Source organism: Macrobrachium nipponense, chromosome 22, assembly GCF_015104395.2.
Source record: "Macrobrachium nipponense isolate FS-2020 chromosome 22, ASM1510439v2, whole genome shotgun sequence".
NCBI lineage: Eukaryota > Metazoa > Arthropoda > Malacostraca > Decapoda > Palaemonidae > Macrobrachium > Macrobrachium nipponense.
Window position 1 is genome coordinate 55,983,452 of NC_087213.1, and position 14,938 is coordinate 55,998,389.

Below are 14,938 nucleotides of genomic sequence, written 5' to 3' on the forward strand. Positions count from 1 at the left end.
TTTCCACTATCCATTGCCAAAACAAAATCTCAGTCCCACCAGCGAAGATGCTCTAGGAGAGGTAGAATTCGAGAAAAAAATGACAGAACTCTTCGGGGCGTCCTCGTAGGATTTCACTTTCTGACCCACATAGAACTGGGACGGCGTAAAGTTTAATGCTTGCGGTACATACGTAGCTCCTTGGCCTTGCATTCACAGGCTCTCCAACCCCCCCCCCCCCCCCCTTCCACGTCCCCACCACCCTCCTAACACAACCTCCCTCCATTCCCCTCCCCCACCCGCCCGATTGCCTTTTGTTTTCCTTTTCGTGCTGTTCTTGTTTCCTCCGTCGACTCCTTTGAACTCGATTCTGTGTTTGGGGGGGTAGGGGGGGAGACTCGACTCCTCTTTTTCAATGCCCTCTTTGTATTTGAGTTGTTTTTTCATCTTTCATTATTGCTGTTGTTTCGACAGTGATGCTTAATCAGTTGACTTTGGGATTGTATTTGTTTTCGTGGGTTTTCAGGGCATCGGTGTTGGTCTGTTTTGGTTTCGTGATCTACTTTTTGAGTGGAGTTTTTCTCTGCAGTCTTTGCATTAACCGTGACTATAACAAGGTGATAGTTGTCTCTGATACAATGGATCGGTTTTGTGTATCAGTACATTCTAGATGAACTTAATATGTTCCATGTTTTTTTTTAAACCAAGTGTTTTTTCACTATGTTTTATATTTTTTTTTTAAACCAGGTGTTTTTTTCACTAATAGTCGTTGTGATTGGCATTTATTATTACAAGTTATAATGTTTGCTAATATGATAGCGTTGGTAATAAGATTACATGAAGTACAGTACTGTATTGCACCTGCAAGTTCTTATAAATTTTGTATCGCATATATAAAGTTGGATATTAATGGTGTAAATACACACATAAACACACACGCACACACACATATATATACATATCTGCATGTATGTGTATGTGCTTGTGCGTGTTTAAGTGTATTAATTTATGCGTGTATAAATACTCGTCCAGCAATATAGTTTTGCAAATGCGACTAATATTTTTATGCACAAATATACATGGCAAATAACCCCAGCATTAAATGATCGTATATCAGAGCAAATAACACAACTTGTGATGGATTCTTCTTGTGATTCTTAGGAAGACTGGACGTCATAGGAATACGTTTGCAACGCATATTCCGTATAAATAACTTTACCTCGCTGACGGAGAAGACGCAGAACTGACCCACCTCCGTTTCCATTCGTGTTTCCGTGACACAGTGTGACCTCACTGAGTCATTTCATGAGTTATAGAGAAATGCCCATTTTCGCCTTTGCCCCTCCCTTCCCCCCAAAAAATGGCGTCATGATGACGTCATCGCTAACAGGATGCCAGGTTGCGATGCCGAAATTGACTAGTAGATGTTTTGGCGTTTCCAACGATAGTGAGAGGATTCTCTCTCTCTCTCTCTCTCTCTCTCTCTCTCTCTCTCCGTGCTACAGGGCGGACGGGGTGGCCGAGGGGGGTGGGGGGGGATGGGGGGTATGGGTGGGGTTAGGGCAAAGTAATGACGTCATGAGAAACCTAAGGGCTGGATGGATGGGTGGAGGGGGAGCATATATCTGGGGTGGGGGGTGTTTACACATTTTGAGGACACGCCTCATTCCATGACGTCGCTGACAGGGGTATACTGAGAAAGCCCCTGTATCGTCATTGGATGAAGTTCGCGTGTAAAGATATTATATTATATATGCATATATATATATATATATATATATATATATATGTATATATATATATTATGTATGTATATATATACTATACATATATATATATATATATATATATACACACACATATATACATACATACATACATACTATGTAAACTTTGATTTATATAGCTGTCTTTATACATAAGATATTTTCATTATGCAAGTCAGTACCTCAAACGAAGATGCTAATAACATTTCATACATTGAAAAGAAAAACTTGATATCTCTCTCTCTCTCTCTCTCTCTCTCTCTCTCTCTCTCTCTCAAATTCTGCTATAGAAGATTCCAGAAGTATGCGTGAGCCCTTTCATAGCAACAGGTTACATTATAAGCAGTTTGCATTGTAAACAAAAGGTTTTTTTTATTGTAATCAAATACGATGAACCTGATGAATTATTTTTGGAAAATATAAAATACTTATTGAGGAAATAATGATCTATAATGTAATGGAAAATAATGAACTATAATGCAAGTTACTGTTGCAGATTGTCCGGTCTTTGCAAAATGAAGACGTATTGAATAAACATATGGAAAAAGCAAGTCTTCAGTGTGTAAGGGAAAGTGAGAAAAATGTGTGATAGGTGATGGGGAGATAGGGAAGGGAATGTGGAATGAATGATAAAAGACAAGAAGAGTTAATAGTAAATAAATAATCGACGAAAGGATATGAATGATAGGAGCTAGCAGAGATTAAAAGACAAAGCGGAAAAGATAAGAAAAAGATATGAGATTAGAGAGATATATAGAGAGACGTAGAGACGTATAAAAGAAATGATAGAAGAACGATGGATAGGATAGGGTTGATAAAACGGAGAAAAGAGATAGGGAGAGATAGCGAATTGAAATGAAGATATTGAAAAGGAAAATAGGGTTTAGGAGACAAACGAATAGTGGGAACGGTGGAATAAAGGATAACGATGAGAGAAAGACAAATAACAGATAAAAGTAGGGAATAAAGAGAAGCTCAGAGGAGAAGGGATTGATAGGGGGGTGCCCCCAGGATAGTAACAGGGGAAAGGGGGGTTGGGGTGGGGGGCGAAGGGTGAATCTGGGTGGGTAAGTGGATTGGGGAAGGCGTGTGTGTGTGTGTGTGGTGGGGGGGGGGGTTGAAGCTGGGGTGGTGGGGGATTGAAGGGTAGGGGGAAGCAGGGGTAAAGGCTTGTTTTGGGGGAGGGGGAGAATTGGGAGGTGGTGGGGGCGGGGATTGTGGGGGAGCGTTGTTACCCAAATATCGTCGGTCATTCACCCTCACTTTCGCGCGGAAACTGTGTCAGCTTCATGGACGGAGAAAGCGGGGGTGGGGTGGGTTGGGAGGAGGAAGGGGGAATAGGGAGGGGAAGGGGGGTGGTTGTTGATTATCTCGAGGATGTTGGGGAAGAAGAAAGAGAAAGGAAGAGAAGAAGAAGAAGAAAGAAATAAACAAGTGTAGGATAAAGATAATCAAATTAGGTTTCAAAAAAAGAGCAAATAGACTTATATATATATATATATATATATATATATATATATATATATATATATATATATATTTATAAATGTATATAATTACGCCAGATGCCTATTTATTGAGCTTATAGATGTGGCTGCCTACGCACACGTTTGGTTTATGATTTATGCAACCATAATATCTAGAATACTAGCATAAGTTCTTTATGTGTTTGTGGCATATATATATATATATATATATATATATATAATATATATATATATATATATATATATATATATATCTGCACATTTTAATCGATGTATTCCTTACAACGAGAAGCAAATGAACAGCTAAACAGATTTCCTAACTAGAAATATAGGTTAATGATAAAAAGTTTATTGTTACATTCTAATTATAAGATTTATGATAAACTAGAATTGGAAAAATAGCAGAATTATCTGGTCTCAGGCGATAACTGGAGACGAAATTGACAATGAAGAAAACAACTGCGATCATAAGATGTTTAATATATATGTATATTATATATATATTATATTATTTATTTATTTATATCTTAGATTCAGGATAAGTAACAAGGTGTGGTACCTAGTTGGAAAGAAATGCATGTGCAATCATACGCTTAATGGAACTGCTTATATTACGCAACGTCTAGGTAAATAGGCGTTTATATGTGTGTACTGTATATGAATGTATATATGTATGAGTGTGTATGTATATATATATATATATACATATGTATGTATGTTCTATGTATATGTGTAAAATATATACATATATATTTTTTTATTGGTTCTTTTATTAGATTAAATTCTGTTGCATCAACATTATATATATATATATATATATATATATATATATATATATATATATATTTATATATATATATATGTATGTATGTATGTATGTATGTATGTATGTATGTATGTATGTATGTATGTATGTATGTATATATATATACTACATGTGTGTGTATGTGCTTTACTTTTAAGAGTACATCTTAAGTCTTTCAACTTTTCCTAGAATCAATGAAATGACAGACAAGAGTAGACCGTTCTACCGGATTCAGGATGAGGATTTTTTTTTTTTTTACACATTTCGTATTTCCTCATATTTCGACGAATTCGGTGTAATCCTCATTTCACTGTATTTCACTGTAATTCTTGGAATGTAATTCTTAAAGTTAGATGCGATGGTGTAACTCGGAATTTTCTGTTTCCTGTACTTTGTGGATAATGTTTTCTTTAGCTAATGTCGTGTTTTTAAAAATTCTCTCTCTCCTTCGTGAATGTTTCGTTTGTAGCTGATATCGGAAGAACTTCAATCTGAATGAATGTTATCGCTCTGTGTTTTTCAAAATTCTCTCTCTCTTCTCTCTCTCTCTCTCTCTCTCTCTCTCTCTCTCTCTCTCTCTCTCTCTCTCTCTGTTCGTATAACAATGAACAATGCTGCGTTAAATTTTGTTTAAACATTGAAAATCAATATTTTAATTATTTTAAGGTTCATGAATGCGAATATTGACGCTATATAATGTGTATATATATATATATATATATATATATATATATATATATATATATATATATATATATATGCGTATAGGACTTCCCCTTTTAATTTCATCGTTGCAATACTTATACCTACTTTGACAAGGTCTACATTAGGCCTATTAGGCCTAATATAAATACTAGGTCATTCATACCTAGACTTCGGTGGTGTGTGTCAAAGCAGGTATATATATAATGGTGACTTGACGAGTGTATCGGAAGTGACCTCTTTTTGACCCACTGCTAAACGGCGGCTTACTTATATTTCTTATTTAGGTTAAGTTAAAATTATTTTTGTGTGTGTGATTTGGAAGTTGTTGTCCATACATATATACATAAACACACACACACACACACACACACACACACACATATATATATATATATATATATATATATATATATATATATATATATATATATAATAATAATAAAAGGAGCCCATAAAAACGACAAAATATAGAGAGAAAACACTATATTTCAGAGACTGCCGTCTCTCTCTACCCGAAGGGAGAGACAGTAGTCTCTGAAATATGGCATTTTGTCTCTACATTTTGACGTTTTTATGGGTTCCTTTTATTAGATGAAATTCTGTTGTAACAGAACATTTTTAGCAGTCATATATATATATATATATATATCAATATATATTATATAATATATATATATATATATATATGTGTGTGTGTGTGTGTGTGTGTGTGTGTGTGTGTGTCTGGCTAGATTGATAGCATTCAGCTTGGAATGCCCCGTGCCAACATTCGTCCTTACAGTGATTGCTGTGTCGTATAAGAGGTCCACTTAATCATGCGCCCAATTCAGCGACTGATCTGATAATGCCAGCGATTCATTCTCTCTCTATCTCATTATCCTAAGCGTAAACTTCGTCTCGCTTGGACGACACTTGTAATTAAGATGGTGAGGCGAAGAAGGTTAGAACGAAATATGTTTAGTATTATCTAAACACCGAAGACTATTCATTTGAAAATATTTCGTAAACGGTAAACATTAACGTATAATCATAATTTCTTTGCCTTGTCTTTGTATATCGTAATTACTGATATTTATTTACAGTCTTGCGAAATGTGATGATTTTGCCATATATATTATATATATATATATTCTATATATATATATATATATATATATATATATATATAAATATACTGTATATATATATATATATATACTGTATCTATATTACATATATGTATATATGTATATGATTTTATTATTTATTAGTATATGTTTATTTTTTTTAGATTTCTAGTATTACTATAATATTGGTTTTGATTTATTAAAGTTTTATTACGTAGTATATGGGTAAGTATTTATGTTAATAGTACTGTTATATTATTATTATTTTTTTATTGGTTGAGTATGTATAGTGTATATAGGTTTTTTATTATATTATTATATTTATTATTTTATATTACATATGTTGTATATCATGCTTTTTTTTTTATATTTTCGGCTAACTTCAACTTTAATCGTCTAAGTTTCTCTCTCTCTCTCTCTCTCTCTCTCTCTCTCTCTCTCTCTCTCTCTCTCTCTCTCTTCTCTCTCTCTCTCTCATATCTCTTTCTCTTCTCTCTCTTCATAATGTTTTTCTCCTGGTGTCTAACCAGATAGTAAGAGAATTTATAGACACGTGCATTAACCGTGCTACAAAACTTGCCATTAAAAAAAAAAAATTTATTTGCTGGGGTGAGGGGGTTATGTGGAGAGGGCGGGAGGGATAGAGGGGGAGTTTGTTAGGAGGTAAGGGATAGTAGGCCCGACTCGGGAATTAAATAGTCAGGTATAACATAAAATATTTATACAATACACTTTTAAATAAATGTTGTATCTCTCAGAACTCCATTATAAGACCTCTTTCTCTGACATTTCAAAAATGTCAGCAAACTAATTAAGACGTCAGCTTTTCAAAAAAGGTTCAGCAAAGTAATTGAGACATCAGCTTTTCAAAGAAGTCAGGAAACTAATTAAGACGTCAGCTTTTCAAAAAGTCAGCAAACTAATTAAGACGTCAGCTTTTCAAAAAGTCAGCAAACTAATTAAGACGTCAGCTTTTCAAAAAGTCAGCAAACTAATTAAGAGACGTCAGCTTTTCAACAAGTCAGCAAACTAATTAAGACGTCAGCTTTTCAAAAAGTCAGCAAACTAATTAAGATTTCAGCTTTTCAAAAAAGTCAGCAAACTAATTAAGACGTCAACTTTTCAAAAAATCAACAAACTAATTGAGACGTCACCCTTGAAAAAGTCAGCCAACTATTTAAGACGTCAGCTTTAAAAAACAAAGTCAGCAAACTAATTCAGACGTTAGCTTTGAAAAGAAAAAGTCAGTAAACTAATTAAGACGTCAGCCTTACAAAAAAAGTCAGCCAGCTAATTAAGACGTCAGCTTTATAAAAAAAGTAAGGAAGCTAATTGAGATTTCAGCTCTTCCAAAAAAAGTCAGCAAACTTATTAAACCGTCAGCTTTATAAAAAGTCAGCAACCTAATCAAGACGTCAGCTTTACACACACAAAAAGTCAGCCAACGGATTAAGACGTCAGCAAACTAACAAACTGGTTTGAACCTGCTGACTTTTGCTACCCAAGACTGACGACATAAATTCCTCCCTGCAGTTTATTGCTGACCATGTTGTTTCTTTTATGTTGTTGTTGGGAGAGGCTGAATGTGTTTGTTGTTGTTGATGTTGTTGTTATTGTCGTGTGACCAGGTCACCTCTTGTGTGTAGCAAGCCAAGAAGCATCAACTTCACCTGGTTCCTTTAGTCTCTCATCACCTTGACCGAATTCGGCGTCATAATTAGTCAGGAAAATGACTTATTTCAGTACTTTCTGATTCGCTTATTATTATTATTATTATTATTATTATTATTATTATTATTATTATTATTATTATTATTATTATTGTCGTTGTTGTTGTTTAATAAAAATCGACAATTTATATATAGTAACTGTATTACTATGTAAATGACAGTTGACTTACATAATGATGGATTTTTGTTTCTGTTTTTCACGAGACTTTGAATTTCTTATTCATTATTATTGTTATTATTATTATTATTATTATTATTATTATTATTATTATTATTATTATTATTTACAGTGAAGGAATATAAACATTAGAAGTCAGGGTGGCATTTAAATGAAGGGTGCATGTTTTTTTTTTTAGTTTTTCGTAATTTTTTTTTATTTAGATTTATAGTCGTGTTCCTGTAGGTCAGTGGTAGTTTAATTTGTTGATAATATCTTTATGATACACACATGTATATATATATATATAATATATATATATATATATATATATATATATATATATTGCTTATAGTATTCCAGAATAGATATGTGTCTTTATAAACATACATATCTACGTATGTTTATAAGCAATGGCATATCTTCTTTGTAATGTTTCAACTCGCAAATTTCGACTGACAGTAAAGATTTAAACTATGCATAATATCTCCTTGGGTAGCCAATATAATTAGCATTTAGCCTTCAGCATCAGTTTATGCCAAATTTGCACTCCCCTGGCCTAGTGGTTTTATTAGCGTGGTCGCTAATAAAACCACTGGGAAGAATTATTTTAGAATTAGTTCTTTTTATGTCTTCGGACACAATTTTTAATTGATGTTCACTTACTTCAATATTACCTCTAAAGTGGGGGAAATATAATTGGTTGATGTGTAATAATATGGAAGAATCCAGAACTACAATTGAATTTGATGAGCTTTTTTGTGTCTCAGTTTTATTTATCGACATTCTGTCGAATATGAGAACAGATTACAGAGCAAAATTAAACCTGAAACACTTTACTGACGTAGAACATTAGACTAGAGACGCTTTGCTAATAAAAAATACTTGAAATTAAGAAACTTTTTTGGAAGAAGAAAATTAAACCAGAGGCGCTTTTCTAATAAATGAATTAAAACTAAGAAACTTTTTTTTGAAGACAATTAAACCAGAGGAACTTTTCTATTGAACAAAAATTTAAAACTAAGAAACATCTTTAAAGAAGATAATTAAACCAGAGGCGATTTTCTAATAAAAAAAAAAAAACTAAGAAACTGTTTTGAAGAAAAAAATTAAACCAGAGGCGCTTTTCTAACGAAGAATATTAAAACTAAGAAACATTTTTTGAATAAAATTAAACCAGAAACGTTTTTCTAATAGAAAAAAAATTGAAACTAAGAAGCTGTTTTGAAGAAGAAGATTAAACCAAAGGCGCTTTTCTAACGAAGAATATTAAACCGGGAAAACTTTCTTAACGGAGAAAATTAAACCTGGAATAAATTAAACCTGGAACATTTCTAACGAAGAAATTAAATAATCTTATTGCGGAGAACTTAAACCAAAAATACTTTATTGATAAATAAATGATACCAAGAATTTTTCTAACGAAGGAAATTAAACCAAAAAGACTTCTCTAAAGGAAACAGTTAAAACAAAAAGACTTCTCTAACGGAAAAAAATTAAACCAAAAAGTTTTCTAACGAGGAAAATTAAACCAAGAAAAATTTCTGACCAAGAAGATTAAACCAAAAACATTTCTAACGAAGAAAATTAAACCAAAAAACTCTAACGGAAAAAATAAACCAAAAAAGTTTTCTAACGAGGAAAATTAAGCCAAAAATAATTTATGACCAAGAAAATTGAACCAAAAATTTTCAAACGAAGAAAATTAAACCAAAAAAACTTCTAACAGAAAAAATTAAACCAAAAAAGTTTTCTAACGAAGAAGATTAAACCCCAAAAAATCTGACGGAGAAAATTAAAACAAAAATGTTTCTAACGAAGAAAATTAAGCCAAAAAAATTCTCACCAAGAAAGTTAAACTAAAAAGACTTATAACGAAAATTAAACAAAAAAACTTTTCTAAATAAGAAACTTGAACCAAAAATTCATGAGTAAAATAAATTAAGAATTTTTATAGAGAAGAAAATTAAACCAAAATTTCTAAGGAAGAAAATTAAACCTAAAATAATTTATTATTGAAGAAAATAAACTAAGGATTTTTATGACGAAGAAAAATAAACCAAAAACACTTATCTGACGAAAAAAATTAAACCGGAAAAACTTTTCCAACGAAGAAAATTAAACCAGTAACAATTTGTCTTAAGAACCACTTTTCTAACTTACAAAATTTGATTTTTGATCATCTATCTTTTCATTCTTTACGCTGAAGTATTTCTTCTTCATCTGTATAACCAAATTTTATTTATTTTCGTAATTTACGTAACTGATATATTTTCTGTTCAGTCTTCGTATCTGCGTGTGCATTTTTTACGAACCCGCGTGCGCGTTTGTTTACACCCGAATCCGGAAGTAGTGCATCTCAGATTAAAGGAGAGAGAGAGAGAGAGAGAGAGAGAGAGAGAGAGAGAGAAATCAAATTTCAGTCGATGGTCAGCAAAAGGCTTTTGTTTACTCGCTCAAATATTGCGTGTGCTCGCGTCGAGTGAAATAGCGAGCTAAGCGAGTGAGTGAGTGAGGCACAGACTAGGTCATGAGGTTGAGTGAGCGAATTGAGTGAGGCGACTCTCACTCTCGGCGGAGTTAGGTTGGCCGAATGATAGTGGCTCAGTCGGGTTCCCTCTGCCTACCAGCCAACCGCTCTCCTACTCCTACTCCGTCTGCGCCTTAGCTGAGAGCCACGCGCCGTTGTCGTAATCACCACCCTGGTGCCACTACTACACTACTATACAACGACTACCACCACACCCCCCCCCCCCCTGCTGCCCCCCAACCCCCACCACCCACCCCACCCCCAACACTCCCCCCCGAGTGCGTGGTGCTTGCGTGTGTCAACGAAACGTCCTCGTCTTCTGCCCTTTGTTTACAATCGCCAGCGAACGCGACGGACTTCAATTTCGGTGGCTTTTGGGCCTTCTGCAGTGCGATAAGGAACTGGTGTGTCTCTCTGTCTCTCTCTCTCTCTATCTCTCTCTAATCTCTCCTTACCATTGGAAATCAATAAGTGCTCTAGTTAGTTCGTTCGATTGTTATCGTCTTTGTTCGTTGGGTCGTCCTCCTCCTCGGCGGGAGGATCAATGCGACCGCCCTTTGAGGTGTCTGTGTTTATTATCTGTTGGCAGTGCTGAAAATGAGTGCCCATGGGAACTGAAGAGAAGCTAACAGCCAGGATTAACAGACATAAGCGCCGCCGCCCCTTCTTCTTCCGCTTCCTAGTCCTCCTCCAACACCCAACGACGACGTCGTCAAGGGCGACGTCCTCGGTTCCCCTACAAAGGGCCATCGCCGCCGTTTCCCGCGCTATCACGGAATCCTACGAGGAGAGGGTGATCGGAATCTCCGGAGGGGAAGGAGAAAAGGGACGTGAAAAAAAAGCGTCGCTGTTTTTGAAACGGAAAGAAAGAAATTGAAGGAAAGGAAAAGAAAATAATAAAGCATCCTTTGATCAATCATGACGGTTTTGAAGGATTTCCTCAACCATGTGGAGGACGTCAGGGACTTCAGCCTGCTCAACAGGCACCTCAGGGACGCCGTCAACATCCTGGAGGCCATGGCGACCTTCCATGACCGCGGGGACGGCGCCCCTGCCAAGTTCCTCGAGTCCCAAGGCAATCCTCGGCAGGCCATGGAAGCTGTCATCATAGGCATTATCAAGTACAACCTGAGAGGTGAGTTGTTGTTGTTGTTGTCATTAGGTTCGTTGTTGTTTTTTTTTCTGTTATTCACTACCTTCCTTTTCCGCATGTCTTCTTATAAACAAGGTAATTATTTATTCACAAGGTAATTAACACGCAAACTTTTTGTTTCGCATGTCAACAAAATCAGACCGCCAGAACCGCATCAGATCAGATTTTGTCAGCAAAAGCTGTAACCTTCTTATAGTTGTATTTCACTGAATCATATTTCGTCTCAGTGTTACTCAAATCACGGCTGTCCACGACCACGTGTTGCTAATGACAGCCGTGCCACGTAGGGGGAATCCTCAGGTGGGTAATAAATAATGCCATGTGAGGTGGGGGTCTACGGCTCGGTGCCACCTGAGTGCCACCTGTTGCGGCTCCTGACTAAGCATAGGGCAAACGCCCATTATTGCCATCTCGTGATCTTTACGTTATTTTGGTCTCTGTTTTTGTTGTAATTATTTTTGTTTTTGTCTTTTTGTTATTTTTTTTTTATATTTTTTTTTTTTTACCTACAGGTGAGGGCACGCGCGATAAGATATTTGACTTTGATAAGATAAACAGCAGTGATTCGTCCTCTTGCTGTTGAGCCTTTGTCTGCACATACAATACTACATACATCCAAACGCACATACTGTACTTTGACAAGAAAGTTTTTCTTTGGTACATACGCTGGCTTATGATAAAAAAAAAATAATGTTTTGAACTTATACAAACCCAACGAGAGAGAGAGAGAGAGAGAGAGAGAGAGAGAGAGAGAGAGAGAGAGAATGTAAGTTATTGCTAGGCTAAGTTTTCGCTCTCGTCAGCGACCAGTCTAGGCTTGGAGTTGAACCTCGAGACGTAAGTGAATGTGGGTTTCGCTCTCGAATGCCCTGCCCTGCCCTGGTAGGTATGGCAGGCAGGCAGGCAGGCAGGCAACCGTACAGAGGAGGGTTGGGGAGGGGGGAGAGGGATGAGGGGTGGGGGGGGTGACTGGCTGCTTATTTACGTATTGGGATGAATATCTCATCTCTTCATTCAAGTCCCCACTTGTTATCTACGGGATCATTTATTTGTCTATTTATTTGAAGATTAGAGTCTTCAGAAGGAGCTCAGAGCTTCGTTTTCCTTCCCCGATTGTTACTATAGACTCCAGCTCAGCTTTGTTTTCTGCAGAAGACGAATCCTCGCACTTGTCAGCGAATGACAAAGATCGGCTCCCTAGGAATCCTGACTCTTCCAAAGAAAACGAAAAGCTTCATTCATTTCGATCTAAGTCATTGATTTGGAAATAACAGACGAAGGGAAAATAACGAAGTTTCGCAGTAGAACAAGCGCAGGTGCGTTCATTTGCTGTATGTGTGTAAGTGTGTGTGTGCATGAGTGTTGCAATTTGTCTCATCAGAACGGCAGGAGACTAGAACACACCGCCAGCGACGACGGCGTATTTAGGTCGAGGTTCTGAGTTCATCAACCTCACCTGCTGAAGGCGAGACTTTCTCCATCGAGATGTGCGTGCGTGCGTTTGTGCGTGTGTGTATGTGTGCCTCCTCCTTCTCCTACTTGGCCTCCTGCTACTTCTCCTACTTCTGCATTGTCTAGCCTCCCCGCAGGTGTGAACTGGCTGCTACTACTTCTAGTGAACTGTCCATCACCTCCTCAAAGTCCCTTTTTAGCGCCGATATGCCAGGCCCTACCTCCTCCCCCCTCTCCGTGGGTGCCATTGGTGGGGGAACAGCTGATTGATAGAGGGGGTGGGGAGGAGTGCGAGCGCGCGAGGCTACTGCCGAGTTCATTGCACCTTCCGCATACTTCGCCACTTCTTTCCCCTCGACGAGGCAGAAGCGGGTCAGCGGAGCACTAACCTCGTCCCGGGGCTCCCTCCCTCCCTTCCTCCTCCTCCTGCGCTCCGCAGGGACGGAGCGTCGACTGCCATTTCACTTTCATGCGCTCCCTGGCGGTCCGACGGTCGGTCGCAATACCTACCGACTGTGTGCCACGCTCGCTAGGGGCAGGAGGCTAGTTCGTTCACCCTCGCCTGATAGCGTAAGAGTGTGTAGATTATGGAGCAAGTGCCCCGGTGCTAGAAGGGCGCGAAGGCGCCGCGGTACTCCGTACGGTTGGTGGCACCTGGAGGCCCTTCTGGCACTCACAGCCGGGAGTTCATTGCTCCCGACAAAAGTGGGTTCACGAGACTCGGGGGCTGGCGGGTTGGGAGCCACAGGGACCTATGTGGAGCCACTGTCAGGGGGCCTGTGTGTCCTTCTCGTTCTGACTAGGTAGTATGTGACGTCACACTCGTCTCGTGAGGTAGAAAGTAAGCACAACTCTCTGGTATGAAGGGGATTTCCTGTCTTTTGCTCCTCCATCTTAGGATGTCGGAGTTTGGGACGGATTTTTCGGGTTTTGCGTCTTTCTGGGAGGCTTCTCTCACTCTTTGGATTATCAAATTCATCTTAACAGTTAAGCTAAAGGCCATTTTCTTAATGGTTCTCTTTGGTGATGCCAGAAGCGCCATGGAGTCTGCGATGTGTGTGGGGACTGTGACGTCACCGTTTGCACCCTTTGGAAAGGGGAGAGGGAGGGGAACTTTAGAGGAAGAAATTCCATCCTCCTCTCTCTCTCTCTCTTCTCTCTCGACTGCTTCTGTTTCTGTGGAGATGACTAAACCGTGACTAACCAGTAATGACCATTTCGCGTCCCAGTATGCATAGAAGGCAATGACGAAGGACTTTTTCTTTCCTTGGTCACCGTCACTTGGCATCCGTCAAATGAATCGCCTGCCCAGAGCATGGTGTAGGTCATCGCAAGAATCGGAAATGCCTGCTGAAGCTCTGCTTGCTTATTAGGTTACAGAGGCATTATTTTTTTCCCCAGCAGTTTTCAGTGTCTTGCACCTGTCCGCACAATAGGTTTAATTGGTGATAGGACTCTGATTCTTGGCTGTAGGAATTGGTTTAGATACATAAGAAGATTAGTGGGTCTTTCTTTATTCAAGCTGTAGATAATATACATCATGTTCAGTACGCATATACACTCAGGCATACAAGGATTCATACAAACAAGCAAGCACATACACCCATTAATATTCTTTTCAAAACTGCAAATACATCCGTTTACGGGCATCAACTTTTGAGGATTTTCCAAATGAAATCGGATTGCACGTCAAAACACACACACACACACACACACACACACTGTTACTGTCACATATGAATGAAAAAATATCCTCTTTTCGCTTTGTGCTGGTAAGAGGATATTCTTTTATTGTCTCTTTTTTTATTTTTTATAGATCGCTGAATTCTTTTGATGTGGTTTTATGGGAATTTAGTATTTTTCATTGAATGACTTCTCTCTCTCTCTCTCTCTCTCTCTCTCTCTCTTCTCTCTCTCTCTTTCTTCTCTCTCTCTCTCTCTCTCTCTATATATATATAATAATATATATATATATATATATATATATATATATATATATAAATATATATTATATATACACGTCATTTTTGGTGGAGAACTTTTAATCAAGTTGACGGAAGCATTAAAA

The 14,938-nt window shown here is 37.5% G+C and overlaps 1 protein-coding gene across 2 annotated transcripts in view; it reads left to right on the forward strand.

Annotated features, from left to right (window-relative positions):
• Positions 1–14,938, forward strand: part of LOC135198699 (nuclear hormone receptor E75-like) — a 371,243-nt gene that overhangs the window by 224,222 nt on the left and 132,083 nt on the right. The window contains exon 1 of one of the 2 annotated variants that reach the window (XM_064226535.1): positions 10,592–11,400. The exons of the other annotated variant lie outside the window; for it this stretch is intronic. Within the exon in view, the coding sequence (XP_064082605.1) occupies positions 11,184–11,400 (217 nt within the window). The 5' untranslated portion in view covers positions 10,592–11,183. Of the gene's footprint in view, positions 1–10,591; positions 11,401–14,938 lie in introns of those variants that run through there. 2 annotated transcript variants of the gene reach the window in all.